A 22,036-nucleotide genomic window follows, 5' to 3' on the forward strand; every position below is an offset into this window, starting at 1 on the left:
TTATTTCATAAGGGTTATGAACTCCTCCTGTTACGGGCTTTATTCAGAGTGTCAGTCTTGAAAATTAGGTTGCTTCAAGATATACATTCTTACGATTTTTTTCCCAGTGTATTTGTGTTAAGATTCTCTTAAGCAGTGGTGAGGATATTTATCTATAGAACACTGTGGATTCTTTTTTATGCCTAAAGGAAGTAAATAAATGTAAGGAATTAGTCTTTTGCAAATAATGCTTTTACATGCTTCTGTTTTGAAAAGGACTTGTTTTATCACAAAGTTGAACATGTGTGAGAACTTATATCCAGTCCTTTATTTCACATTCAGCCTGTGTTTCCTCCTTCTGTCTTTCCTGTCTCTGCATCTAGTAAGAATTGCCTTTTAAACCATTAATCCTGTCCTCCTGAACAGCCCTCCTATTACCTGTCCTGCTTGTTTTCACGCTGTATTCTGTGGGTGCACAGGTGTTCCCAAGGTCATACTTCTACAGCTCTTTGCTGAGGGGTGGGAAGGAGACAAGATTTAGGCTTCTTGAGAGGTTTTTGCCTTTCCCAACCCCCATTTAATTCAGAATACCTTATTATTTCTTTTTCTTTATTGAGTTCTTTATTCTGGGCCATGCATTGTACTGTATGCTTTATATCTGCTCTCTCACTAGATCTTTATCCTTTAACTTCTGTTCTCTCATTATCCCTTTTAAATGGTGAAGAAATGGATGCTTAGAGCTGTGAAGCCTTTTGCCAAAAGTCGTGCAGGTAGTAGGTACAGAGGCGAGATCTGAATCCAGCTTTGTGTAGTTCAGAAGCCCAGGCTTTTAAGCCCCTGCCATTCACTGCTTTCCCGGTACTGGGCTTTCAGTAAGATTTCATCCACAAAAAGGGTTTCGTTGCTAAAACAATGTTCAGAAATTACTGCATTGCATCATACTTGTTTTCCTGTGTAAGTTAGATCCCCCCTTAAGTGTTTTCAAAAAATCGTTTGTAAATCTAGACAGTAACTTCCTTATACGTACTGCTGTTTTTTCAATAAGGAAAGAAATTAACTAATAATTTTTTATTCTGGAAATTAAAACCTGTAGGGAAAACGAGAACTTGTAGGGGGTTATATCCTGTATAGTTTGATCAAATGCAAAGAGCATATTAATTAAAAAAAAGGGATTGTTAATTTGAAGAGGCCCTACTTAACAGTATTGCCTACATTCAAATTGCCCATAAATATCAATCAGCAAGAAAGTACTGAGTACTTTTATGTACTTAATACCATGCTTGGAAGAAATATAGAAAACTTCCTTGCTTATCAGGAAATTATAGTCTTAATTTGATAAAAGACAAGACCAACAGCAGCAGATAAACTGAAACATGTAAATGAGCTGCTAAATAGTATGGGTGAGGCGAAGGAGTGGGGCTGTTGAGTGTCTTTGATCTACCGGAGAAGGGAAGAAGAGTTGTCACCGAGGGCCTCTGTGCGGTTAGCAAGCATTAGTGACCAGCATCCGTGATGTCACACTCGAGTGTGATTCAGTGAAGCAACTGACAGCACAAAAATATACAAATTATAAAAGCTTTAAAATTTGGAAAAGAGCTGGTAATTAACTAAATGGAGTATGAGATAGAACTGGAATATTTTAGCACTTACCAGATAGATTTGAACATGTTGCTTCAAAATTATGTTTTGGAACTCATTTGAGCTTCTTTGTGTGTTCTGGTTCTTAATGAAGGAGTTATTTTCATTTTTTAAAACGTGCGTGTTGCTTTTTTGTTTTCGTTGTTGTGTCTGTCTTTGTCATAAAAGCAGTATATAACCCATTGCTGAAAAGTAGAAATCCACACTTTATAAATAAAGAGGGAGAGGTATTTACAGGTCAGGAGCCTAAAAGGTAACCATTTTTAACCCTTGCTCAAGTCCTCCATCACTGGGTGGTAGGCTTCTGACCTCTCAAGGGCAGTGATAACAACACTTGCTGGCATTGGGGATTTAATTAAAGACAGTTCTGCATCAGGAACCAGTGCTCGCTTTCAGTATATTTTTTGTTTGCTTTGTTTTTATTCTTGGGTTTTTTTGTTTGTTTGTTTGTTTTGGTTTTAAGAAGTACTTCCCCTTGTCCTGTGCTGCTTTCTTGGTGAAAAGTCCCAGTGGCTCTTCATTGGTGAACAACGGGGAGACTCTGTGAACTCTTCCGGTTGCCCTTTCTTCTCCTCACTGCGAGAAATAGATAGGAATTTGCCCAGCATTCTCACAAGCCTCCCTACTTCTTCCTTTCCTCCTTTTACTCTCTTCCTCTCTCCTCCTCTCCTTTCCTCTGCAGCTAGTGTCATGGTCTTCCCCAGTGTGTCCCGTTACTGATGTGGGGACAGATGTGGCAAGGAGCTGGCAGCCAGGGATGGACACAGCCCATATTTTTGGATGAGCCAGGGATAACTTTTGCTTCTGTTCGTTTGTATCTTTCCAGGCCAGCAGACGCTGGTCCGTGATGGGTCTCTGCTCAGTTTAGATAGAGGAGGTAGAGAGAGACTGAGATGTGAGTCTCTTCCTTCAGGCTGGTGGTCTTTAAATGCCACTGGAGTTTATGTATGAGTTGTAGTTAAGTAGGTTGTAGATTTAGGGTGGAGCTTGCATTATATATGTAGAAAGTACTGGCATTTTGAACAGTTTTGGGAAAACACAATTTATAAATCCAGGTTTGTCTGTTGGCTCTTTATTTTAGATCTGGGATCTGGCACAGATATTTTTTGCCACATGATGCCTTTCTACAGCTATGACATCCCTCATACGTGCGGACCTGATCCTAAAATATGCTGCCAGTTTGATTTTAAACGGCTTCCCGGAGGCAGATTTGGTTGTCCCTGGGGAGTCCCCCCAGAAACAATACATCTTGGAAATGTCCAAAAGAGGTATGAAAATATGCATTTCATTAAGACAGCATCTTGAGCAAAGCAACAACTCTGCTGCTCTTTGCTAAAGGGTTCAGTAGCCAACATTATCCATGCTCAAGGTACTTATTCAACCAGATCTAAAGCAACTTAAAAATGCAGAGCTTTGACTGTGCCTTTTATGTGTTATAACTTAATGGAAAATGAACAACAGTTGATCAATATACAATGGAGAACCTATAACAGTCTGTTATTACCCTCTCCTTTGCCCTCATTATAAAAGCCTTCTGCTGCTTTTGATTGATCTCACATACTTTAGTTGATAATAAAACTTCTGGTCTCTATTGTATACATTGGTAAGAAAAGCAACCCAACTGCAAAAACAGGTTTATTGAAATGGAACACATAAAGAGTATAATTATCTGTTCTTTTAATACAATTTCAATAATAGTGGATGCTGCCCAGCTCTGATGAATGCATTCTTTCGATCATTCTGATATTTTTGACTTACAATTTTTAATTAGGAATATTTATACTTAAAGATAATTACTTAAATAAAAAAGGAATGAATCATTTTTTTTAGGAAGAAAATTATGCTCATGACGGAAGCATCTCATTACCTATACTTGTCATTTGTGTGCTTTTAAAGTTTAATTTCTTCACTTAAAAATTACTGGTGTATAATGCCTTTAAATAAAACATTGTGTTGCAATATAAACCACTCACCTCTGGCAGAAAAATGATACAGGCTTTTATTTTATTTTTTTAGGTCGATCATGTTATTTATTAAACACATGAGGAGATTTTTGAGAGTGAGGGGGGTAGCTATAAACAGTTAAAGTAGGATGACAGCCATAAATTCTGCAAACCACAACATTCATTAACTGTTTTTAAGACCCTGGAATTTCTGGTTTCTGAAAACCTACTCTGCCTAGGTTCTTGTACATGTTATCCTTAAAAAATTTTCAATAACATGATGGCAACACGAGTGTAGGAATATTTTTAAACTCATCATATTGTGTACACTAATTGTATAACAATAATTATGTGCAATTTTTTTTACCATTTGTAAGTTTGATGGTTTTTGGGAACTCCACGCTCGTGTGAATTGCTAAGAAGAAGCCAGGTATCCTGCCTTCCACAGGAGGGTTAAATGGACAAGGATGAGGCAGGTCGGTAGTTACCAAGCATGGCTGCCCAAATCACCCAGGGAGCTTTCAAAAAATCTCCAGCCCAACAAAATGAGAATAGGGTGCCAACATAACCATGCCCCCAGGTGGTTTCGAAGCACAATGATAAAGCCTTTTAAATAAAGTAAGATCTTTGCACTGTGCACTATCAAGTCTATTTATTTTAAAAATTGCTTCTTTAAAAGCTGTGTGGAAGGAGAAGGTGAGATTGAGTCTCTGCCTTGAGTCAGTCCTTGTGGCCATAAAATATTTCATTGAGGGCCCCTCACTCTGGCACACACAAAAGTATTTTAACATGGCAGCCTTCTTGAAGCCATAGATCGCTTCTAGCAAAATCTGATTTTTATAGTTATTTTGAAAAACTGTCCCAAGATTAGGGATCAACCTGGTTTCATTTTATTGGTTCGTACAGCAGTGAAGATCAGTGAGGAAGAGTGAATAGCATGCTTTCTGGGCTTAGGTTAGTTAGGCGGAGGAGAATAATCCAGTGTATTATGTGGCAAAAGGTATAGAGCTAGGCAGCATAGCTCAGGGGGTCAGAGATAGGGAATTTCTTTGAAGGTAACCAGATGCTTTAATTGGGGACTCCCAGTGCACCAAAGACCTTGTGAGGCTCCTCTTTTTCTTTCTTGGGTGTTGCTGAGAGTACCTGTTTAAAGTGCATTATTGGAGGGGGGAAGCTATTTTGTGTAATCCTTTTGCTGTGTCCCATCTGACACTACAAAGATTGCCCCCCAGGAACATACCTTGTGCTCAGTCAGTTCCAGTGAATCTGCAAGTGATTTCCAGGCACCTGGGGGCATAGAGATGAAAGAGTCTATTTAATACTTATGTAGATTTTTTTAAAAACTTCTTATAATTCTTGAAATCTTTACTGGTTACTTCACATCCAGATATCACCGTCCTTTTTACTTTGTGATTAATGGAGAGCAAACACGGGCATTCCAGCTTAGTGGCACTTGATTTTTAATACCCTAAAGAAAATGAAATTTAACTACAATTTACAGATGATAAAATTGGTACTGTTTAGTTCAGCAGGTTCCTCTACTTCGCAAATAAAGAGGTACCATTCTTTATCACGTTGAGTTTTTGTTCTCATACAACGTATTTTACATATGATGGTGATTTATGTGTCAAATGATACAGGATGTTCTAGGAAATTTTTTTTTCTTGGTTCTAGTTAAGTTGACATTTCTAACCTGGTAGGAGTGAAGAGCAGATTGCTGCTGCACATCTTCAAGTGTGATATTGGTCATTTCATTTGGCATTAGTGTACAATGTATTTAGTGAATATCCACTCTCTACCAGGTAGTATAGATTGGTCTCTTGAATTCCGTGTTGACACCTTCTGAGCAGGAGCTTGGGAGTTAGGACAGATGCTGAATGGAAGAGTCACATTTAATGTTTGTGATTCTTTCCTCTTATGTGTCATATGCATATACACACAAAATATGGTATATCTAGTAGTAAACCTTGGCATTCATTTAAATATGCTGGTTGCCTAGAGGAATCTGATTGGATGCTCAGTCACAGTGTATCTTTCTCATATCTGATTTATATGTTTGGTTTTTTTCTCTTATTTTTCTTTCTATTTGATTAATCTCATTAGACGTGTATTTTTTAATTATAACTAATAATCCAAGGTTATTTTTGGTTAAGTGTGGAATATTAGTAAATTATTAGTAAAAATTAAGTACTCTACTGAATGCTAATCTCAGAAAACTATGTTATGTAAGAACATTATGGTTATATTTTACTCACCAAGTTATTGAATTTTGCTAATAATTTAATATTTGCAAGGCAGTTTCAGAGACTATCAGTATAAAAAGATCATGTGAGATTCTAAATTTAGTTAAATGTTTTTAATTCTATAAAATACTTCGTTCCATTATTGATGGTCTTTGAGTTTCTTTCATAAGTTTTTATATTGTGAATTGGAACTTCTCGATAACCCTAGAAATGAAAATTGGAATACTGGGTAAAAAGCACCTTAGTCATTTATCACTGATTTCTTAAGCTTGGCATTACAAACATAGAGAACTACTCGGAGTTCTTCATCCGCTTATTTAATTTCATTTTTATAAGCCATTCCTCTTAAATACTTTGTATTCCTAGACTTCCTCAAATGGTACCCCAGTTCAGCATTCAGCAGTTCAACCCCAAAGGTTTTCTGCAGAATACTGGAATATGAAATATAAAAACACATCAGCACATTTAGTATTTAGCTGACCTTTGGACTCATGGGTTAGATCTGAGGAAGGTAGAAATCAAAAAAGCTATTTGATCTCCAAAACTTTATCTGTTGATCAGCCCTGAGAAGGACACTGACAGATATCCAGTTTATTGATGGCAGGTGTTAAGTGAGTTGTTTTTCTTCCTTTTGAAGAGGAAATCAGGTTCTATAATTGGTTTCATTCAAACTATTAATTTTTTTATGTGTAATCAGGCAAGTTTAGATCAAATTAGAGAAAGGCATCTTAAGTCAAAGCCAACTTCAAAGTTTATATAGATAAGAAATCCTTATTGTCTTCTTGGACTAAATTATTTTAAAACACAGGCAATCTGGGATCCAGTGTCTATGGCCGGGCTTCAGGAGGCCATTGATGTTACCAGTAATTTTATGTCAAAGTTGGTATGTGACTTTATTTCTCTAAGGATAATCCATTGGAAAACTGTGCGTTTTTCTCTCTGGTAAGAATTTATGAATATGTTTTTTAAAAGATTTATTTATCCATTTTAGAGAGAGAGAAAGAGCAGAGGGGAGGGGCAGAAGGAGAGCGAGAAAGAATCCCAAGCAGACTCTGCGCTGAGCACAGGACCTGATGCGGGGCTTGATTTCATGACTTAGAGACCATGACCTGAGCCAAAACCAAAAGCCTGGATGCTCAACCAACTGCGCCACCCAGGCACCCCAAAATTTATGAATATTTTAAGTGGATAATGAAAATTAGTATAGTAGTTTTAAAAAATCTGCCTTATAAATCATACTAACCCAGAATACAGGTAAAATATACAACAATTTCTTTTAACATAATACACTTTTTAATGAGTTGCCCCATTGTCCTTTTCTTAGTACTATTCTTATTTTCCTTTTTCTTTTGTAGGGCTGAGATGCTTCTAGATCAGTACCGAAAGAAGTCAAAGCTCTTCCGTACTACAGTTGTCCTGGCCCCACTAGGAGATGATTTTCGCTACTGTGAACGCATAGAATGGGATCATCAGTATAAGAATTATCAGCTGCTTTTTGATTATATGAATTCTCATCCTGAGTATAATGTTAAGGTAATTTGAAAATATTTAATTATGATACTGTATTTGAAGTTGAGCCTTCATTATTAAATGAGGCTAAAACACAACAGCTTTAGTTTCTTTGTCCCACATCCCAGTATTTCCTAGAATATGTAGTTCATATGTAAGAGTGTAGTTCTTAAAGAGGAAAATTATCTAGTACTTTAGTTGCATTTCTGAAGTTGTCCCTTTCCCCCCATTCCTACAGCATTAAAGAGACTTTACTTTCATGTAGTTGTAAATATGCACCTACTAAGTTGTGATCTTCAGTTTTCAGTGATGTCCTGTTTTTCTACCAGCATCAAAAGTTTGTTTCTCTGATGGCTGCATCCTTGTGATTTTAGTAATGTGACGGGCAATGCAGATGAACGTGTCATGAATTTTGCAAATGAATGTCTTTTTTTTTTTTTAAAGATTTTATCTATTTATTTGACAGAGAGAGACACAGTGAGAGAGGGAACACAAGCAGGGGGTGTGGGAGAGGGAGAAGCAGGCTTCCCGCCGAGCAGGGAGCCCGATGCGGGGCTCGATCCCAGGACCCTGGGATCATGACCCGAGCCGAAGGCAGACGCCTAACGACTGAGCCACCCAGGCGCCCCGCAAATGAATGTCTTGTGTCCAGAGAATACACTAGCATCTTTCTTAGTTGAGAAGACTTCCAAAATTAATCATTTACCTGTAGTTCTTTCTCTTTTTTTTTTTCCCCTTTTGTAAAATTTTGAATGTACCCTAAAGTTTTGAGAACAACTTAAGTACCCTTCCCCTGACCCCCGCCTCCCCATATCCATAGCTCAGCTACCACATTGATCAACTCGAGGTCACTCTCACTTCAGCTGTGCCTCACTGTCCTCTCTCACCCTCTCCCAGGGATTATTTTGGAGGAAATAGTAGTCATGTGGTTTCATCTTTAACCATTTCAGTATGTATCTAAATGATAAGGACTCTGTTTAAAAATACAGTCATAATGCCACTATTATATCTAAAAAATTAACAATAATTCAATATTATCATATATCCAGATAGATTCAGGTTTTCCTGATCACATACAGGCATTTTTTTTTTAAGCATATGTTTCATGAGTCAGGATTCAAACAAGAGTCCTATATTAGACCCTATATGAGAAAATTACCCAACGTGTTTATTATATTCACATACTAACCTATGAGACAGTAGAATATTTGTGGAAATACTACAGAAAGGAAGAGATGTTATTGTTTAGGAAATTAGAAAGCTGATGATAGGTCACATTTTATGTAGGGAGAATTCAAGTTTATTAAGTAAATGTAAATATTAAATAGTTAAATAAACTTAAATAAAATGCCAGGTGTATTCAAGATACTAACAACTGAATTTCTACCAAATTATGAACTTTAGGTCTATGTTTAAATCATCTCTATAATCTCCTCAAAGATGAAGCTGATACACGAACATTTACTTAGGGGATGGCATATGCAGATGGGTATTTTATCCCTAAGTACATCTTCCTAGTGAATGGTTTTGAGATCCATAAAAGGATCTACCACTCATTCTAAAGAATTAAAGTACTGATTTTTGTATTTTACCTATTTCCTTCTTTGCCCAGTAGGGCAATTTGTAAAGTCACTTTAAAAAGCATCCAACTCTTGATTTTGGTTCAGGTCATGGTCTCAGGGTCACATACTTAAGATTTCCTTCTTGTATCATTTCAAAAGAAAAAACACTAACCATGATGATAGAAGGGAAAATAAGGTTACTTTTGTAAGATTTGGCAATGATTTGAATGAGCTGGGGGGGGGGTGGTGGGCAGAGGGAGGGGAGAGAGAGACTCTCAAGCAGACTCTGTACTGAGTGCGGAGCCCAATGTGAAGCTCATTCTCATGACCCTGAGATCATGACCTGAACCAAAATCAAGAGTTGGATGCTTAACCAACTGAGCCACCCAGGCGCCCCACAGTATATTCATTTTTAATACTGTATATTATCTTTAATATCCATTTGATAAATATGTCACGATTTGTCCATTGTATTATTGATGGACATTTGGGTTGTTTCCAGTTTTTGTGTATTACAAATAAAGCCATTTTGAATATTTTGTGCATGTTTTTATATACATGTATGTGAATTTATGTGGGTATGAAATGGGATAGAAATTTTTGGTCACTGGGTATGCACATGTTCAACTTCAGTAGATATTGCCAAATGGTATCCCAAAATAGATGCACTAGTCGTTGCATTGTATGACAATTTCAATTGCTGTACTTCCTTACTCAGATTTTTTATTGTTAGGATTTTTTTTTCATTTTTATTTTTTTATGATCGATATGATGGTTTTATTTTATATTTCCCTGGTAGTTAATGAGTTGAACCTCTTTTCATAAGTTTATTGCCATTTAGGTATCCTCTTTTGTGAAGTGACTATTTAAATCTTTTGATGACTTTTCCTTAAATTGGGTTGTCTGTTTATTTTGTACCATTTATAACTCTTTTATATATTTTGGTTTGAGTCTTCCTTCAGATAAAAGTTATGCAAATATTGTCTCCCACTATGTTAGCCTGTTTTTTAATTTCTTTCTTAATGCTCTCTTTTGATAAACAGAAATTCTTTGTTTTAATTAAATCTAATATAACAGTAGTTTCCTTTCCATGTCATGTTCTGCTTAAGAAATTTTTGTTTATACCCCATAATCATGAAAATACGCTTCCTATGAAGCTGTCCTCCAGAAGCTTTATTGTTTTACCTTCAATATTTAGGTCTGTAATCTGTTTGGAATTGATTTTTTTGTGAATTGTATGAAGACAGGGATCAAGGTGCATTTTTGCCCATATGGGTATCTACCACCATTTATTGAAAAGACCAGTGTGCCCACTTTACTGCAGCATCATCTTTTTCATTAATTTTGAGTGAAACTATTTGTGTGGCTCTTGTATAGACTCTATTCAATTTTGTCTATTTAATCTCAGACTGTCTTAATTACTATAGTTTTAGAATGGATCTTAATTTCTGATAGCATAAGTCTTCTAATTTTGTTTTCTTTCTCAAGATTGCATTGGTTTTCTTTATAGTTCTGTATAGGTTTAAGATCAATTTTTAAATTTCTACCAAAAAAAGTTGGAATTTTGATTGGCATTGCATTGAACCTATAGATCAATTTGAGTACCGTTAACTTCTTTACAAATATTAGGCCATCCATGAATGTGGTATATTCCATGTATAAAAATACAGTTGACTTTTGCATTCTAACCTTGTACCCAGTAACCTTCATGCATTTCCTTTCTTTCTGGAATTTTTGTCACTCAAGTGTTGGCTGCTTTGATTGTCCTTAGATACCTTCAAACAAAAGCTTTTTTTCTCTCTGTGGTTTATCTAGTATCTGTTCTCTGTAGGATGTTTGAAGTTATTTTGTCCAAGCCAGAAGCTTCAGTTTATTATTTTCTTTTAATGAAAGGAGAAACCCAAGTAAGCAATTGAATTTAGATGGCTAAAAAATTGACATTGTACCAACCAAGCCAGTCAGTTTCCCATTGGTCATCACTTATTTAACAATTTATGTATTTTTCTCATATGTTGCTCTGATAGAGGAGTTTGATTATGTTTAAGATTAAGGTTATGTTAAAGATATAATTTGTTGCCTTTTGAAGTAAAAAACATCTACTTTTTTTTTGGTTATTTGGAATACGTACTTTGAGCTACCAAGAGACTATAGAAAAATTCACTCTTAAATAATTTCTTTTGAAACTACTCTAGGATAGATACAGGATTATATATCAGTCCTTTGAGATTGAATTAAGTTTGTGAGAATGCTCACCAGGCTACTTACATGAACTTTGCCTGGGGCAATTGCCAAGAAGGAAATACTTTCATCTTGGCTAATACCAAAAATTAGTTACAATATTCTAAAAGGGTATACTTTGTTGTTAATATTAACTCTGTAGCATGCCACAGTTCCCTAAAATCTGAAACTGAAGGGAATTTTTGTTATCTCATAGAAATCCCTTTTTATATAGATGAGAAAGTGAGTCAGAAATTTAGATTGTTGAATATTTTTGTCAGTATACTTTTATCAGTATACTTCCCTGAGCTTGTCTGTACTATTGGGCCTGAAGTTAATGCTGTATTTCTTTGCATTTGTGACCCTCATGGTTATACACACACACACACTTATATTCTGCTTCTTAGAATGTGTTAAGTGAGTAATAAATAACACTTAATTTTTGAGTACTTACTATTTGCTATTAACGTTTTCTTTTAGAGAGAGAGAGAGCATGCACTTTGGGGGTGCGGGGGCGTGGGGATGGGGAAAGGGAGAGAGAGAATCTTAAGCAGGCTCCATGCCCAGCACAGAGCCCAATGTGGGGCTCGATCTTAGGACCCCGAGATCATGACCTGAGCTGGAACCAAGAGTCAGGTGCTTAACCAACTGGGCCATCCAGGCACCCCTGCTATTAACTTTTTAAAGTGCTTCACTTTAGTTAACTTATTTAATTCTCTGAACATTTTCTGGTAGGTACTATAATTATCCCCATTAGAAATGAGGAAACTGAGGCACAAATATATTAACTTGCCCAAGATACATTGTATTTGGTGAAGCCAAGATAAGACTAGGTAATATTGTTGAAAATTGCTTTTCTGTGATGTAAACATAAGGATTTAGAAATAATTATCTATTTTGCTATTATAAAATTTATTGTGTCACAGGTACATGATGATAACTGCTATTTGTCTTACTAATATCATCATGTTTCCAGCTGAAATTTTGCCTTTGCAATAGAAAAATGATAGCTAAAACTTAGACCATTATTTCCCAGTTGTGTTTCTAAGCATTTTACTTAGAACCCTATTAGCTGTAACACAGACACAGAGACAGTATATAAATATGCTCAAAACCACATTGTTAGGTAAATGGTAGAGATGGAATTCAAACCAATGCTATCTGGATCCAGGTTCTGTGCTGTTCTTAACCACTCTTCTAGAGTGCTACTCACTGTTTTTAACTACTCTTTTTTTTTTTTTTTTTAAGATTTTATTTATTTGACAGAGACACAGCTAGAGAGAGAACACAAGAAGGGGGAGTGGGAGAGGGAGAAGAAGGCTTCCCGGAGAGCAGGGAGCCCGATGTGGGGCTTGATCCCAGGACCCTGGGACCATGACCTGAGCCGAAGGCAGATGCTTAATGACTGAGCCACCCAGGCACCCCTGTTTTTAACTGCTCTTAATTATTTTTCTGCCACATTGAATCAAAGTAGCTTTTAGTATGTGTGTGTGTGTGTGTGTGTGTGTATCTGTGTGTGGTAGGAAACAACAAAAACAGCATCTTAATATTCAAAGAAATACATTCCCTGTTAAATTCTCTGTTTATCTCTAAAAACACTGCCTTTTAATATCTGTTTACATGGTGTGGTATAATACTTCTTTTTTCCTTTGATTTATGGAATAGCTTGGGCTCATAAAAATGGATTTATGTTCTGGTAATTTAAATCATTAGTCAAAAGACCTTTTCATTTGAGCAGTCAACCTTGCAGTTCTTGTCACTCTTTGTGTTTTACTTCTATTCAATGTTACCTGCTGGTAGAGAAAGTCCATTTTTTTAATGACCTGCTGTTCTTAAAGTCTCCCTTATGAGAGCTCAAGCAAGGGGGATGGGGAGGCCAGGGGAGTGTATGTGCATATGACATATGAAAATACTTAATGGTTAACCAAACTGTATGTAAATGTTTTATTTTTGCTGCTTCCTCCCATCTTTTATTCATCTCTGAATTATTCTATTCCCTGACCCTTGCACACTTTGAAATTCTGGAGATTGGTAAGGTGTTTTCAGATCCACAGATTGGTATATCTCAGTAGTTCTTCTAACCCCTTAGGGGTGTAAGTTTTATTTTAGTTTAATTTGGGACCTGATGCAAGTGAAAGAGCTACTGTATATTTTTCCCCCTGCTTTTGAGTTTTGTAAAATCTGAGCTAGAATTTCATCTTAACTGGAAAGCGCATCTTAAATATTTACTATTAACTTTTCCTTTTAGTGCTAGAAGTAATTTTAAGGTAGAGATGAGTAAGTGTCACTTTTTTTTTTATTAGATACAGTTTGGGACTTTATCAGATTATTTTGATGCACTGGATAAAGAAGATGTAGCCATTAGAAAGAATAGCCAATCCATGTTCCCTGTTCTAAGTGGAGATTTTTTCACTTATGCTGACCGAGACGATCATTACTGGAGCGGCTACTTTACATCCAGACCCTTCTACAAACGAATGGATAGGATATTGGAATCCCATCTAAGGTACAAAATTTACGTTTAGAAAGCTACATTAATTATTCACCTTTTTTATGTGATCATAGCACATAGCATAGCATAGAGTTTTGCATAATATACAACATGTATGCAGTATTGGGATGTGTTTAATGTAATTGTGAAATTTTAATGCAATCAGAGCTATGTCTCCAGTGCATAATCAGATTATTACATGGGCTTTTGTTCTGAAAAAAGCAGTTTATCTGATTAGACTTTCTCCTGTATCTTATGTTTTATATGTTTCTAATTAATTACTGGTATTGTTTGCACACCGTGATAATATCCAGTGGCATTATGTGTGTCTGCAGGTCAGTAGCCAGACAGACTAAATTGCTGGAAACGAGCAAGGGTCACAAGGAACAAATATGGCCTCTCTGTGGCTAAAATGTGGGCCTCAAAGTACACAATCTAAAACTAATGTATTTTACATGTGGGAGAACTTCAGAGGCTCCACTTCAGTTCTTATTTATTTGAAACATATTTCTATAGGTGTGATTCTCTGCTTAGAAGAACAAAACTTGAAAGAGATGAGAACTGATGGCGGCAGAGTGATTGGCTGAAAAAGCATAGTGACAGGGAGAAGGCAGAAAAGTCAGGAGAAAACAAAAACGCTCTAACCAGCGTTGTCCAGTAGAACTTTCAGTCACTGTCCAACAGAACTTTCTGCAGTGGTAGAAATCTTCTGTTTCTGTTTTCTGCACTGTTTAGTATGGCCACTTGCTACATGTAACTGTTGAGCACTTGAAATGTGACCAGTGTGGCTGAGGAAGTGAACTGTTAATTTCCTTCAATTTGAGTTGATTTAAATGTAAATAATCACACGTGGCTAGTAGCTATCTTTGTGGGTCCTGTTGCGTTTTGGTAAAGATGAACCACCCTGGGGGCTCCTGGGGCTCTTTCTGTGTGTGTGTAGCCTGGGAGCTTAATTCATTTTCATGATGCGTTCACTTTCAACTTAGTTCAGATCATGAATTCATGATGATTAATTTTCATGATGAATCTCAGTATTAAAAATAAAAAGTCATGTTATATCTACCTTCTTCTGTGTACTGGTAGAAATAGTACATTTTGGAAAGCCTTTTTATAAAGATCATGAATGTCTCCCAGAGTTGTACTTTGGTATAGTAGTGTGTTTTTTTTTATTTTTACTGTTTCATGCTGTCACCATTATTTCAAAAGCCTGATCTTTGCCCTTTTTTTGGGATATTCACAAATGTGCCAGATGGATACATATTCCTGTATTTGTAATAAAATAGTATTTCTATATTAGAGAGATTGATGCATTCTTGCCCAATAGAATATTAATTCTCTATTATGTTACTCTAAACTACCTATGATAGAAACAGAGAAAGTACTAAGTAATGTAGAGATTCTTTTGGACTACTGCACTTTTTTAAAAGTGTCAACTATTTTTTAGTGACAAAGAGTTACAAATATTGATTCAATTTTAATTTATTGAACATATTTAAGGTGAAGTACTTAGTGTGAGTAATAATATATTTTGAAAATTCTGCTTTAAAATAAAACGACAAAAAACCATATAATAATTACAAATTTCAAAATGTGATCAACTTACTTGAAAATAAGTTTATTGTCTGATTATAGATATTTCATCTTGATGCTCATTTGTAAAACATTTGGATAGGATAGAAGAGTATAAAGAAGAAAATATCTTTTAAACCCCCTTTTTACATTTTGGGATATCTATATGTATAGGTACTCTTTGCAAAGCCAGGAACATGTGCTATGGGTATAGATGAACATATATACACAATTTCTTTAATTCAAACTTAGTGTTTCTCCTGCCATGAATTTTAGAAAGATTAGAATTTAAAGGCAGAGATTATTTAGTATCCTCTAATTATTTCAAAATTTAAAACAATTCCTTTTTTTTTTTTTTAAGTACTTTAAATTTATCCTTTTCCTTATATTGTGATACATTTTCAAGCTGCCTTGGTTTTCTCTCCATCCTTCTTAATATGTTTGGCATAAAGAACTTTCTTAAGCTTTTTACTTCATCAAGCCATCTCTTTTTTTTAAGATTTTATTTATTTATTTTTAAAGATTTTATTTATTTATTTGACAGAGAGAGACACAGAGAGAGAGGGAACACAGCAGGGGGAGTGGGAGAGGGAGAAGCAGACTCCCCGCAGAGCAGGGAGCCCCACGTGGGGCTCGATCCCAGGACCCTGGGACCATGACCTCAGCTGAAGGCAGACGCTTAACGACTGAGCCACCCAGGCACCCCAAGCCATATCTCTTTTTAAAGAACTTTTTCGAAACCTGTCTTGAACCATATCCTCTGATGAAAAAAATAAAGCATGAAAATGATAAGTCCCATATTCTTGCTCAAAAACTACTCGTAAGCCAAAGTGTTTTTTCTTTAAAATAAACGAGAAGCGACAGCATATGTTTTATCACCTTTCAGTTTATATTGTTACTTTCCCTCTAGTTGTTGAATGTTCTCATTCAGCACGGAGACTAGCTGTTGTCACTGAGCTGTCAGGCCATCGCTTTCTGCCTCTCCTTCACTGTTAGTCTCCCACTCATGTGACCATTTCTGCACCGTCTCTCCTTTAATGTACGTATGTGAGAGTGAATGGCTTTCTGGTGATGAAGTTCCTGGTATGTGTCTGGGCTGATCTTGGAGAGAAGAAAGGTCAGCAACCATTATCCACTTTTTACTGCTGTTTCGAGCTATTTTTTTTTTTTTCCACTATGTTATACATAAGTACACCTATCTCGCTGCCAGTGGGTACTGGCTTCTTTCCAGGACCATCTAGAACAAGGGCCCTTTATATCAATTTAGACATGATGTTCTCTGATGATTGATAATCTAGATATATTAGATGGATACCTAGATGGTTTTATAGGAATGTTTATTATCAATATCTTTTTTATCAATTGTGCTGAAATGTGGATTTTTAAAAAAACGCATTTAAAAATTGTATCAGTACCACATATTTTAAATAGTAAATGTTTGTTTTGAAATAAGAATTAATGACTGTTTTATACAATTAGGGCTGCTGAAATTCTTTACTATTTCGCCCTGAAACAAGCTCAGAAATACAAGATAAGTAAATTTCTTTCATCATCCCATTACATGGCACTGACAGAAGCCAGAAGAAATTTGGGACTGTTTCAACATCATGATGCTATCACAGGAACTGCAAAAGATTGGGTGGTTGTGGATTATGGTACCAGGTAATATAATTATTAAAAAGTGATTATAAAACAATTTTTTTAAATTTTGGGTCACAGGCTTATATCTTTGATGAAATTGTTAATGTACATCAGACCATATCAATAATGACATCCCTTATAAGTATTGCTATAGAAAAACAACATCAGTATTCAAAGCATTTTTCAAGAATTCTATTGAGAATGTACTAGCTGTCCTAACTTTTTATTGCAGTGCATTTCTGCAAATGGAGTAGTAAAACATTATTATAAAGCTGATTCTGTTTTCTCCCAAGTATAATGTGGTAATTGGGGTTACCTTGTTGACCAGGGATTTGGTATCAAATAAATCCTAGCTATAATCCAAGGAGATAAAGAGCCATACTTGATTGTATAGTAGTTTAATTTCATCCTATTTCATATCCAGTTGTTTTCAGCCTAGAGGATAGCCAGGAAGTAGAAGAACCTAGAAACCTTGACATATATAGATGATATAAGGAATTGGGATGAGAAGGGTTGGCCTGGGTATTGATATCAAAGCCATCTTCAACTCTTAGAAGGTCTGTGAGATGAGTGAGGGAGGGGAAGCTCAGTTATTTTCACATTGCAGGATTGGAAACAGTGAGTATAGGCTTTAGCTCAGAACAGCAGGAGACTTTGTAAATTGTGCTTCCCAATAATCAAAAGGCTTACCTTTTGTGATAGTGAGATTTCCATCATCATGCCCTAGTTTGGGTAACCATTCATTAGGATCATTGTAGAGGAGATTCCTATGTTGGGGAAGGAGTTTTGACTATTGTTTCATTATGGCTTAGTTATTATTTCTTCCAGATTTTTTTCCTACCAATAATGGTGTACTTCAATAATATTTTAAAATTGTTAAAGTGTGCTCTGATTTTCTTATAGTACAGATTTAAGAAGTGAATCTCTTTTTTTAATAAATGCTCCCTCCCATATGTTAAAAGTGTATACAACATATAAAGTCAACATTACAGATTGATCCACAACTGATATCACTAATCATTATAAGTGTTAATTAAAATTTAGTTATAGTATTTTGACTGCCTTTCTAGATATTTGAAAAACAAATTCTTGAGGTTTCATTAGTTGACTTGAATCCTTGAAAATATATTCATGGTAGCATCTTGAATATCTTCTTAGTTTTCTTGTGGCAAATGTATTTGGCTTCTGTTGAGGTTGAGCTGGGCTTAAAATGGAAAACATTCATTGGCTGATAATGATAATTGGTTTTTCTCCCACAGAAGGCATTTTTTAAAATAAGGTCAGATCCTCCATTTTTTTCCTTTTCACCTGCTCCTGTCTTCTTGGTTTATTGAGTTTAAAAGTGAGGCTTATATTCAGAAAAGAGTTCCTAAGAGGAAATGAAGAAGTCATTCTCCTTTACTGTCTACTTGCTCTCTCTCTGGCTGCCATATTGAAAGAGACTTGGGTACAGGTCATTGAGTTTTTGCAACTGAACATTTTCTGTCTCATAACCTTTCCAGAAGGGCTGTCATTAGTTCCTCCATATGTTTGGTTATGCTTTTAGCTTATAAAAACATCACCATACAAAATTGCATCTTAGAGAAAAAAGACAATAATTCTCAAATTATACTTGACACTTGTAAATTTGCTTTGTGAGCACTTCACACTTCATTGAGAAGTCATACACAATTATCAAGTCATTAGCATAGACATTTTAAGTAGGAAATTTCAAAACACAAGTTAGAGAGTTATAAACAAAGAGGCAGCTAGCATTGGGTGTTCTGTTGTTCTTAGACTGTTGACTGTTTATTCAAATGTTGGCAGAAGTGTCCCTGTGAACAAGTGTATGAGTTAAGGATTGCATTTGGCTGCTAGTAATAACAACTTGAAACTGAATAAATCCTATCCTACTTATTTTTATGCCACGTGGAAGAAGTCTGCAGGTCCCCAGTTCAGGTATAGCAGCTCTACAGTGCCGACAGGGGTCCAGACCCTTCTAGCTTTCTCTTCTGCCATCTAAAGGTGATTCTTACTTAGAGTACTGCTCTCAACAGTAGATTGAATGTTTATATAATTATCACCTGGAGAGCAAGAATACATCATGGCTATTTGAAGGTTAATTCTAATCATGGCATGAAAAAATGAATTAGAGGGGGACAGTGTTTGTGATGGATGTTCATCCTAAAAGTGGATAATGGGGCTATGTGCAAGAGAAGAAATGGTAATGAGATCAGTTACAGAAATATTTAGAATTCTGCCTATTTCTATGTTGTAGTTAAGGTAGGAAGAAAAAAATGAGGAGAAAATAGGAGAAAAAAATAGGAGAAAAAAATGAACAAAGGGTAAGTATGAGGGCCCATATGTATAGATCAAACTTCACTGACAAACGTGATAGTATCTGCCTGAAACAGTAGTAATGATACCAGAGTAGAAAACTGTGATTTCTAAGTGATGGTCCGGTTCAGTGATAATAAAATACGGGCATGTATTAGAGGCTCTGGGAAATCCCACAATGATGAATTGTTGAAACATTAAAATTTTGCTTTACCCAATGTTTCCCAAACTTATTTACTGTGTTTAGTCTTGTTTTGCTTTAAACAGAATGGCTTTATGCATCCTGAGAAAGCATTTGGGGAATACACTACCAGTACTTAGTGCTTACCTCGTTAGAAGACTGTGCATGTGCCTTTAGGATACAAACATTGATGTGTGGCATTCCCTCAGTTTAAGCTCCAGTGCACTGTGATACATATAAGGTTTTAGCTGATGGAGAACATGACTTTTTTTTTTTTTTTAAGATTTTATTTATTTATTTCACAGAGAAAGAGACAGTGAGAGGAGGGAACACAAGCAGGGGGAGTGGGAGAGGGAGAAGCAGGCTTCCCGCTGAGCAGGGAGCCTGATGCGGGGCTCGATCCCAGGACCCTGGGATCATGACCTGAGCCGAAGGCAGACGCTTAATGACTGAGCCACCCAGGCGCCCCTTCTTTTTTTTTTTTTTTTTTAAAGATTTTATTTATTTATTTCACAGAGAGAGAGACTGAGAGAGGGAACACAAGCAGGGGGAGTAGAACATGACTTTTATTCTTCAGATTCTGACAGCCTAATAAAGATAGCCATGTAGATAAAAATAAACTTAAATCGAGGGGCTTGTTCCGATAACTGAATTGTAGTCATTCATATTGTCTTTTAGTCTGGTGAAAACACTTGTTATCACCTAGGAAAACATTTGAATGGACTGAGAAACTTAGCTGGATGATGGCCTGAACTCACATGCGTAAGACTTTAACACTATGTATGTATAACACATTTGCATAGTTAATTAACTTACTGATTGTGAGCACTTACATCTTTGAAAGTAATCTCAGTGCTCTGCAAAAAGAAGTTATTTTTAATTCTCTTAAACATTTTTTTGTCGTTGCATGGCAACAAAAATGTTCTTAACATGTAGGTCCAAAATTGCGTCCTGTATTGGGGAAAATAATATAATCACTCTATAAACATAATAGATTCAATGGCTGATTGAAAGCATGTTTAGCCAAGTTTTTCGACAGATTTCTGCAGTGGCTTTACTTAGGGTTACCTGTTCTATAAAGCTTTAAAGAAACAAGATGGAACTTGAAAAAAAAAAAAAAACCTTCAAATTCTTTTCCCACGTGTAGTGCTTCAGCAATAGTTGATACTGTACCAAGATTATATTCCAGAATTGATCTTGAGTAGGTTGATTCATACGCATCTCTTTGGTTCCTCAGACATAAAAGTACAATTTGAATACAATTAACAATTTTAATGACCAAGAAAAGTAACAAGGAGAAAGACAATTTCATTATCCAGACCTGTGAAAACTTTCTCTTTTTTTGAACAAGAACATGAAACTAAAGTCAACAAAATATTTATTTGAAGTTTTCAGGAATTTGAGTTTTTTGAAGTATGTATACTAAACGAATATTCTTGTGAGTGACAGTTAATCTCATGCTTTCTTTTGCTGTTTCAACATTTGTTAAAGAATTTTCTAAAGTAAAGGACCAAATCACTTTTTTGGTAACAAAGCCTTAAAGCTATTGGAGTGATCGTGTTGAATATTCTTAGTATTTGGCATGATACTCGTAGAAAGTATCGGTAGTTTGATTAAGCTTACACGTTTAGGTGTATACAGAAAGTTTTCTATTTTAAATGAATCCTTATTAGTGAAATCTTTTGACTAACCTTTTTTTCCTAAGTACTTAGTTCTGGGCAAAGAAGAGTCAGTTCATTATAGGTTCATTATAGGTTTCACTTTGTGAATACAGGATGATGGTGGTTTGGCCATTATTAAAGAAACTGAAAATATCGTATACCGATGTTTGAATTGCTTCTCAGACCAGTAAAAATTTTTGGTTCACAGACTCTTTCATTCATTAACGAATTTGAAGAAGATAATTGGATATTCTGCACTACTTCTTATTTTGAAGGACAAAAACTCGTACAACCCTTACTCTTTTGATAACCTCCTAGACATGGTTAGTTGCTACCTTTTATATTATCATAAAAATGTGTGATTCTTTTGTTCTTGGTTCAGAAAAGGGGGTGAGAAGCTGAGTGAAAAGAAACCTTGAAAAATAGTGATTTCCTTATACATGATTTGAAAGAATTTGTATGATTTTATATGAAATACCTATGTGTTCTTCTTTCCTGTAAGTGTGTCTGTATTTGATTTATGGTGTATATTTTGTTCTGACTAAATCTAAGCATGAAAACTAATGAACTTCATTATGTGGAACATACGGCTTTGAGAACACTATTAAGATGAAACTGTAAGGTAACTAGACGTTGTAATTAGTTATTTTGCTTGGCTTTAATTAGAAGCCCCTGAATTGTCTTCTGGTTTCAGGATGAGCCCATGGAGCGCTGTGAGCAGTGCTCAGATGTGTGTAACAGCAGAGGAGCAGTTGAGGAATTGAAGACTAGCTATTAGCCCCACCTCTGTACCTGATTGCATGGGCCTGAAAAAGTTGCTTAACATCTGTGAGCCCTCATTCATTTATCTGTTAGATGGGATGATTCCTGCCTTGGCTTGTATCGTGGTTAGGATCAGGGGATCCAATAAAACAGAACATACTCTGACAGGAAGAATATACTCTTCAGCAGCAAGGAAGAACAGTGGGAAAAAATGGGGGATTGCAAACCTCTTTAGACTTCGATTTGGCAACTCAGATGTTTTAGAACTGTAATATTTTATCATTAGAGTCTATTGTGAGCCATAGGCTTTGAAATTTTACATGT

At 35.8% G+C, this 22,036-nt stretch overlaps 1 protein-coding gene across 1 annotated transcript in view; it reads left to right on the forward strand.

Moving 5' to 3' along the window:
• Positions 1 to 22,036, forward strand: part of MAN2A1 (mannosidase alpha class 2A member 1) — a 166,283-nt gene that overhangs the window by 69,258 nt on the left and 74,989 nt on the right. Inside the window, exons 7-11 of the mRNA XM_021701469.1 lie at positions 2,699 to 2,885; positions 7,159 to 7,336; positions 13,395 to 13,597; positions 16,631 to 16,813; positions 21,159 to 21,273. Of these exons, the coding sequence (XP_021557144.1) occupies positions 2,699 to 2,885; positions 7,159 to 7,336; positions 13,395 to 13,597; positions 16,631 to 16,813; positions 21,159 to 21,273 (866 nt within the window). The remainder of the gene's footprint in view (positions 1 to 2,698; positions 2,886 to 7,158; positions 7,337 to 13,394; positions 13,598 to 16,630; positions 16,814 to 21,158; positions 21,274 to 22,036) is intronic.

This window comes from Neomonachus schauinslandi, chromosome 7, assembly GCF_002201575.2.
Source record: "Neomonachus schauinslandi chromosome 7, ASM220157v2, whole genome shotgun sequence".
In the NCBI taxonomy this organism is placed as follows: domain Eukaryota; kingdom Metazoa; phylum Chordata; class Mammalia; order Carnivora; family Phocidae; genus Neomonachus; species Neomonachus schauinslandi.